Source organism: Haliaeetus leucocephalus, unplaced genomic scaffold, assembly GCF_000737465.1.
Source record: "Haliaeetus leucocephalus isolate CR32 unplaced genomic scaffold, Haliaeetus_leucocephalus-4.0 Scaffold195, whole genome shotgun sequence".
Lineage (NCBI taxonomy): Eukaryota > Metazoa > Chordata > Aves > Accipitriformes > Accipitridae > Haliaeetus > Haliaeetus leucocephalus.
The window spans coordinates 3979215-3988365 of NW_010972631.1; the positions used below are offsets into that span (position 1 = coordinate 3979215).

A 9151-nucleotide genomic window follows, 5' to 3' on the forward strand; every position below is an offset into this window, starting at 1 on the left:
TTGCAATAAATTTCAGTGTCATCATTTCCTGGATTAAATTGGAAATCCTGCTGAATTTACACTCAAGCTTGCTGAAAGGCATCTGTTCCTTGCAAATTCAAATTCAGAGCATTTTTTTTGTATTTACAGATAAGTTATGAAACCAGGCGTATGCCAGCTAGTTTGTTTCTGAGTTAAAAATTACAAGTACTAGAATGTATTTCTTTATGTGCTCCAAAATAAGGGCCTTCACATATGATTAATAATATAAACAAATTACCACAATCTGCTGAATGCATGTCCTAAACTCATCTGAGTCCTCTTCAAGCATACTGGGGTGTGTGCAGGGCTGCAGGGAGGAGCAATCGGAGCAGACGTACCATAAGCTATTGTAATAGAAATCTCCCAGACTCGTTAAGCAGCATATGTATCAGTATCACAAATTCAGCATTCCAGTTCTTTCTGCATATGTAGCATTTCTGACAAATGAAGAATATGTCAGCAGACCTATTTTCAGTGACATTTTACTATCCTGTCAGAAAAGTTCGAGCACTGTTTCTGCAAATTTTTTTCTAGACTATCATCTCAAATAAGATCTCCTTTGCCATTACTGGAAATTGGAATCAAGAGAGTTCCTCTGGGCTACCACAGAAGCTTTCTGGTATGCTGGAAAACTAAACAGAAAGGGACAAAACAGGAAAAGGGAAAACCTGAATGAAAGTCTAACAACAGATATAACCTTATTAATTAATATGCTCAGTGATAAACATTCAACATTTGATTTTATGCATGACTTGTTTCATAGGAATTCTACCTTTGCTTACCACTGTGAAGTAATCATGCTTGGTCACAATACAAAGGTGATGGAAAAAAAGGCATCTGGATTAGGGATGATTAAATAAGTGAGCTGGAGAAGAAGGAGGATATTCTGCATAGATGGTGTTACAGAGATCTCAATGAATCTGAGAAATGACAGAGAGAGCAAAGACTGGGGAATTTCAAAAGCTCTTACAAGTATTTATATTGTCTCTCAAGTATATACCAGACACGTGCCTTTTCACACTGAAAATTGTTTTTTCCACATATAGTTCAATTCACCTTGAAAGAAAAACAGTGTAATTTTCCAAAAGGTGTTCAGCAGCTTTTGAAAATGAAGCCCCTTTAAGCTACTTTGAAAGCAGAACCCCAAATTGTGGCCGCTTTGGAAAATCTTGGCCACACAGCACCGATTTGTGTTACCTTGCTGCTAATGGCCACACTAGGTGTGCAGCAACCTGAAGCATGTCTTAAGACATATGCTTCTCAGAGGCATACCTGCTCCGTTTAGGCACTTAGGTCTCATGTGTGTGTGTGTGTAAAACGCATATATGTACATGTAAAATAAAAATGCTTGTTTTCTGCTGTTTAAGAGCTCTCTCTCAGTCCCCTCCAGGCTAACAAAAGCACCCAGCCCTGAAAATATGGAAACATAAAAGCGCTGGAGTAAAGCCACTGACTTAAACGGATTCAAATCTATAACTATCTGTAGGATTCGGTTACTGTTTGTTCATAAACTGTTAAGTAGAATGAATGAAGACACCTACCTGAAGAAGAAAACTGTCGATGTAGTAAGTGCTTCTTTTTCCTCTTCAAAACAAGCTTCAATTGTTCAAATGCCCCAAAGTCATGTCAGTACATGACTGCTTACAGCATTCTTGCAAAAAATGGTATTTTTTTCATATTTTAATATTTCACTACTGTTACTTGATGCTTTTACATTGCCAGCATGAAGTATACACTGCATTCTGTTAAAATGTCTATTTGACATTTGATAATGTCAATTTGACAAGTGAGTTCTTTATTACATAAATGCCCATGATTTCATGTAAAGTTACCCTGGGCTCTGCCACAGATAAAATTTCTACTAGAACAAATGGAATATGTGAAGTAGCCTGTGGACAGATATTAAGACAGATCAGTCCTAAGATAAAATCTAGGACAAATTGATCCGTCACATGTAAAGCTAAACATCCTTCTGTGTTAGGTGTCCTAAGAATGTGAAAAAAACAGTAATAGCAAACAACTTAGACCCAAGACTAACCAAGTTATCAGCTATGCTCCTGGGACAGCCCCCCAAAAATTACTCCATCCTATTAAAATTTCAGACGTCTGCACTAGCTATCTATGAGAAGATGAAATGTCATCCTTCCCTTTGAATTTCCAATCTAAACATTTGCATTAAAAAAGATGTAAGAATAAAAGAGTTTGCCATCAGTATGCTTTTTTCTCTGGAGTTCACCCCTCATTCTCTGTTTCAGCAGTACTTTTCTTTAATAGTTCCTTCACGGTAAGAAAGGAACTATTTCCTTTATTTCCATAAAAGCGCCTCTATATTTCACTATGTAAATATGTATTTGAAGACTTTAAAACACACAGTTTGATCTAGTCATTAAGAATGTGAAACTCCATTACTGTTAAATTGAGAATCGGCACCTAACTTGAAAATCAATACTGCCTATATTAAAAACCAAAAAGCTATCAAATTATGTCCAAAATAATGAGAACTATTAAAACACAATCCCTTATATTCACTGACCAAATTTCATTCTAAAGAAATTAATCAGGTTACCTAGACGGAATTTGCTTTTTCACAGCACAATCATCATTTTGAGCTAAAAAGAACACAACTGCACCTTTAGCAAAGACCTCAATATCTGTAAGGATTTACAGTAATAAAATCAACAGGGTGAACATAAAACATTTATAAGCAATCTGGTAAATATTTTATTGTGTTTTTCTTCAAGAATAATTTTTAATTAAGAAACAAAACTTCAGTCTGAAAAAGTTACAGCAGTTTCTTGCACATCTAAAATTTCTAGAGTAGTGAAACATTCTAGAACACAAGATTTCTAACATTTTCATCACTGTATGTACTCAAACAACATTGCTAATTTATTCAGATGCTTTCATGCATAATTACTGGAAAACACAAATCTGTTATTCTGTTAGTCTATCATCAGAAAGGAAAAGCTATCTAGTGAATACTTTGAAAAATATAAATAATTGCAAGTATTAAATTATTAACTGCAACACGAATGCACTGTCTAAAGTACCATTTTAATTTTCTTAATAGTCCCCTTTTTCTATTTAGGCTAACATTGGGAATGCAAGACCTGATTTCAAGCTTTGCCTATGCAACAGATGACTTCTGGCATAGCAAGGTTTTCCAAGGATGTGTCAACACAGAAATTGTAACACCGTTGAGAAAGCAAAAGCCCTTTTTAAGGACATACTTACACTGCAAACCTGTATTCTTAAAGCTTGATGCTTTTTTTTTCAAGATGGGAGAGCAGTGCTGTTAGGTTTACTGTATTGGTACAAAGCACCACTTTTCTGCTACTGCTGTGTTGACTCGGGAAGCTAGCAGAGTACACGTACTTCTGTATCAGCAAAGGATCCTCTGCTCCCACATGGTTTATGTCTCTTTTTTAAGCATGTGTGAAATATCTAATAAATGTTACACTCCCCAACAGACTGCTTTCTCTCTTCCTTGGTGGGCTTTCATTGACTGATTCCAAGCGAAGGTCCTTGCAACTAGTGTGCAGCATGTTTGCAAAAATGGAGCGTTAAGTTATGGGCCTGATCTAGTCATTATTAAATCAGCAGGTGCTGAATTAAATTCAATCTTCTATTATATCCCACAAAAATTTCAGTGGAAACACCTGCATTACAAATATTATAGGACGTGACTCTGCTTGTTAGCAGAATGTTTCCATTTATAGCAACAGGAAGAAATTAGAGCTGTATCCATAAAACATGACCAGAACATAACAGAATCAATCAGCAATTGTTCCTATTGCTAGCATTGTGATTTCCAGTGCTGACCCGTTACAAAGCAATATCTCCGTCTCCTTTATAAGCTTCTCCCTTCCACCTTCTCTCACAGAATATAAATGTCATTTGGAAGCTTGAAACCAAAATGTTTTTCTTACCAAATGCTATTTTCCTTCATCATATGCTGAGAATGAATGGTTCTTCTTGAACATTCAGCTGCTAAAGAGAAAGAAAAAGTGTGTATCAAATTTTCATTCTGTCTACTTTGACAAAGGCTCTTTTTCATGTTAAGGCTTAAAGGGAAATGAAGACACTAAACCTCAAAATACAGGTGCAGTTGGACTGATTTCTCTACCTGTACAGATTCACGATACTCCTTTTAATGGATTTCTTGAGAAAATGAGGCGAAGAAATTATGCAGATGCATAAAGAGCACAGTATACCACAGGGAAAATGCTGGTAGAATAATGAGAGTTGGGATCCTAGCGCAGTCCTATTTTGAATATTTTGCCATGCCTGTCTTCAGTGACATCTCAGTCAACAACCACATACAGGTCTGAACAGACTGCTTCGCTAGCTGGCATGTCACTGGGGATTGTCACCGGTGCTTAAAAGGTAAATTACCCTGAATGAAAAAATTTAAAGCAGTTGTGCAAAACTTCAAATCACTTTTTGGAGGTCAAAATTATTGGTAATATTATGATTTGCCGAGAGAAAAAAATATGTCAGATGATCTAATATAAAGCTACCTTGGATAAAGAAAGATTTGGGGAATTTTCTGTTTCTTACCTGGCAACAGCGCTTATCCAAAGTACTTTAGGAAAATATATTAAAACTATGTCAATTCCTTGTGCTATTCTTCTAAGAAAATGTTAAGCTTATTACAACTAAAATTAGTTTTAAGAAAGCAGCTGAAGTTCGGACAAACCATCCTTGCTGCTGCTTAGCTGCGCAGCCTTCCCTGAAGATTTGCCCACTACTTCAGTCTAGATGTTTTCTACAAAACATCAATGGCAACCGTGTCATGCAGAACTTTGGGGGTTTATGTATACAAAACACATTTTAGAGGCATTTAGTACTGCAGGTGTTTTATTGAAGAATGAATGAATAAAACAGCCTTGCTAATTAAGCTGCTCTGGAACTAGTAATCAATTGGAATTTCAGGTGTCAAAGCAGAGTAAGATTATAAAACGTGCTTCAGAAGAACCCTTAAACTAATGCTATTTTACATGTATAGTTTTTAACCAAGTTCTGAAGCACTTTGGGAGCTACTTTTTCAATGTCTTCTGAGTACCACTGTTAACTATTTTGTAAAAGGAAAGGAAAACAAATTTCAAGCACTGTTTATGGAAGGGGATTCAAGATCAAATAATGCATCGTACAAAACACCAAAGCATTCACTGTTGGTCAAACACTGTAGGAGAACGTTATTCAACACAACACTGACACATGCTAACTGTTACATCCTAATAAATACACACGTAAGCAAATGGCAAAAATTATTTTAAAGTAGGCGTCGCCAGGTATCTAATAAAATTCTATTACATTGACTTTCTACGATACAAAAATAATAATAATAATCTTTAGAATAATAGGTGTAGTACAACAGTTACACTTGCTTACTATACGAATACTCAGTCCATTGTTGAAAGACTGCAAAAAAAGTCATTGCCTATCCTTACACAGCAGCTCTATAAATGCATGGCTGTTACATTAACACATCACGGATAATTGCTTTTACTGTAGTTACTTCAAAGTATCTGTTACCAAAAACCAAGAAATTGCCCAAGAAATGGCTTGGTTTGTACATGTTTTATCTATTATATTACAGGAGCATCTTAAGCAAGGGTGACACTCTATTCCTCTTGGCACTGTACAAATAAGTGTAAGTCAGTAATCTCTGAAATGACCAATACGACAAAGCACACTGCATAGCTGTTGTAAATTCTTGCTTCTTACATGAACTAACTTATGTATACCAAGTATGAACGGTTTGCATAGTTGCACAGTAATAGTTATTCACACCAGGGTTTTTACACTGTTCTTAAAATATGTGCAGCTAACATTCAGACCAGCAGTCTGCTTTTTAAGACTCCACAAACTTAATTGATATGCTGTTAATCAGATATTGCTCATACATTTAAATTACAGCAGGAGAAACAGGCTGTCACTTAACTAACTTTAATTGTAAAATACACTGATTTATCAAACCATTAACTGTACGTAATATTAATTCCTTTTTTACTTTTGAGGGCAAAGTTACAAAACCACATTAAAAAAAAATCACTGCTATTAAATAAAGCCAATTTAAAGCAATAGAAAATTAGTCTGAACCAACTTGTGCTACTTGCTTTGTCTGAAGTTGCAAGGAGAGAAATAACCATTTGAATAATACTGATGCCCAAAATAGATTATATTTCTTCTGATACTTTAAGGACTATTTTATATTTATGAGCTCTTACCAAAGGTGTATATCTATGAGAAAACTGTCACTTTCAAAAGCAAAGGGAATTAGCCAGTAATTCATAAAATTTTAGAGATGCTCAAGAGCTTCAAGTAACAGGAACCATGGAAAAAGCTCCACAGATATACGGATAGATACCAATTCACATCACGCTTCTACAGCTGGTGTATTTTTTTCATTAAGAATCTATAAATGGATTAGGAAAAGTGCATTAATTATTGGTGGTCTTTGGAAGGTTCTTGCTAACCTTTTCATATGTATTCAGAGTTGCATATTACATGATGCATTTTTGAAGTTTTTCTTTGCATGCCTTATCTATTTACAAGAAAATGCATTCCCAAGCAAGTAATAAGCATGAGTAACACACAATATTGAAATGCACCTGTTATAAGCTTTAAGATAAATGTAAAGTTCCATCAAGTTACTCGATGTAGATCACTACAGAACTTCACGAGTACAGAGAGCTTAAAATGAAACAGTAAGCAATTTAATAAGTGCTGCATTGATTTACAAGCCTGAAGCTCGCTGACTACACGACTGAGCTGCATTTAATTTAGTTCAGGACATGAAAGTATGGGGGTTTTTTATAATAAACAATTCCATTCAGGTAAAATTTTCTTTAGCTTACAAACTCCACAATTTAATTTGAATTATTTTCTTTTTAATTTCATAGAGAAGACCTTATGAAAATTCTGTCAGTTTGTACCTTCCCAGCAAGGTGGACCCTAGCATCTGTCTTGACGTTTTGCAGTTGTCTTGAGAGAGTAGACTGGGGGTTTTGTGCCAAGTGAAACTGCTCTCGTCGTTGATCAGTGTAGTTCTCCTAGCATATTGCACCACATCGTCAAACATCTATGTCTCTAACCTACACATCTGTGTAAAATTTTATTCAGATTACTACTGCAGGGCTATTACTTCAGAGACTGTAAAGCTATCCACAATTTTAGATGTCCATACATCTCTCATCAAACAGCAAACTTCAACACAACAGTTCTTGTAAGACTACAGTTCAGCTGGAGTTTAGATGCAGCTTGTATAAAAAACCTCTCTTTTCACGTAAACTGCAATCAAAAATAACTTTACAAAATAGTAAGAGACTTACTGAGGTCATAAGTTTCCTAACATGTAAAACTATAAAGTATTTGTGCATGCTCACTGTTCGATTTCCTTCTTTGTAACAGAGGAGTTGTTAAAAGGAGTTTCTTTGTTTTTTTAAATCTCAAGGTAGTCTATGAAATGGAATCGTTGTCATCACAATTCGGATATACAAGATCAAAACTGGCACAGACGAACAGAACATTTTCTTTTTTTTTTTTTTCCCCAAAAAGTTGAGGCAGCTTTTGTTGAATGGTGTCTGCATCGGTAATTTTTTTATAAACTCTGGTGCCTTTGGAGCATCAGAGAGGACCCTTTTTTTCTTTTGAGATCTTGAAAACAATTTCCCACGAGTACAGACAGGTACAGAGGAAAAGAAGCAGCAGCTTGTTTCCTACATACAGCCCACCGCCATGCGCAGCTGCCCAGCGTCTCAAAACAAAAATGAGCTTGGTATCAAAGGGAGGCGTATCCCCCTCGAGTTACAAGCACGTCTGAGATTTCTCCAGGGAGAGGGGAGCAAGCGTGAGGGTAAAGCGTTAAGTCTGCTCTTCATGCACAGCTACCGCGCGCGGCCCCGCATCGGCGGCGCTTCGTCAGACGTCCGAGTTGGAGCTGAGGTTCGTTAACCGGGGGTCTGCGTTGATCTCGTAGCGGTAGTGGTAGCCCTCCATGTGATCCCTACAGGCATCCCTGATGTTGTGCATCCACTTTTTGATGCCTTTTCGGTTCAAGTACAAAACCAGGAGGAAAATGGCCCCGATGAGAGCCAAGACTATCCCCAGGAAGACGTACGAAGTCTGTAGCTGGGAAGGCAGGTCTACAGGCACGGAGCAGTTCAGGTCCGAGCCGTTGATCTTAAGCAGGGCTTTGCCCAGCACCTTGTCGGGGTAGGCGCAGGCCAGGGCTTCTCTGCCCTCCGCCCGGTCGCCCTCCTTGAGCCAGGCCACCAGGTCCTCGACGGCGCAGTCGCAGAGCCAGGCGTTGCGGGCCGGGCCGATGTGCCGGAGGGCGGGCGGGCCTCCGCGCAGCTGGGCCGGGGTGCCGTTCCTCAGCAGGCCCAGGGAGTCGTCGCTGAGGTTGAGGCCCTGCAGCTGGCCCGGCGCCTGTGAGGAGGCGTTTCGCAGCCCCACCAGCGAGCTGTCGCCCAGGTCCAGCTGCCGCAGGGCCAGCAGGGCCGCGAAGGCGCCGGCGGGCAGCAGCAGCAGCCCGTTGTCGGCCAGCTCCAGGCGGCTGAGGTTGCGCAGGGCCCCGGCCTGCAGCATGGCGCCCAGGCTGAGGAGGACGCCGCGGTCGCGCACGGCCCCGCGGAGGCCCAGCTCCTCCAGCGGGCTGCCGCCCTCCCCGAAGGCCTGCGGGCTGAGGGAGACCAGGGGGTTGCCGCTGAGGTCCAGCTGCCGCAGGGCGGGCAGGGCCGCCAGGGCGCCGGCCTCCACGACCCGCAGGTGGTTGCCGCTGAGGTTGAGGGCGCTGAGGTCGGGCAGGCGCTGGGCGGGGAAGGCGCCGGCCGGCAGGCGGGCCAGGCGGTTGCCGGTGATGAAGAGGTTGCGCACGTAGGGCGGCAGGTCGGGCGGCACCGCCGTCAGGTTCCTGTTCACGCACTTCACCGTCTTGGCCGGCTCCGAGCACTCGCAGGGGGCCGGGCAGCCGCCGGGCTGCTGCACCGAGCCGCAGCCCAGCAGGACGTGCAGCAGCAGCCCCAGGCACAGCGCGCCGCGACCCGGCATCGCGCCCGGCCCGGCCCCGCGTACAACTTTCCCCCCTCCGGGCGCCTTCGGCTCTCGGGCGGCGAGGCGAGGC

At 40.6% G+C, this 9151-nt stretch overlaps 1 protein-coding gene across 1 annotated transcript; it reads right to left on the reverse strand.

Moving 5' to 3' along the window:
- Positions 1 to 7777: 7777 nt before the first annotated feature.
- TPBG (trophoblast glycoprotein) lies at positions 7778 to 9078 on the reverse strand. Its single transcript, XM_010565817.1, has one exon. The coding sequence runs from the start codon at positions 9076 to 9078 to the stop codon at positions 7948 to 7950; it is 1131 nt and encodes a 376-aa protein (XP_010564119.1). The 3' UTR covers positions 7778 to 7947.
- Positions 9079 to 9151: the final 73 nt, after the last annotated feature.

Excerpts from the sequence above, each read along its gene's own strand:
- TPBG (XM_010565817.1), bottom strand. The coding sequence starts at position 9,078 with ATGCCGGGTCGCGGCGCGCTGTGCCTGGGGCTGCTGCTGCACGTCCTG.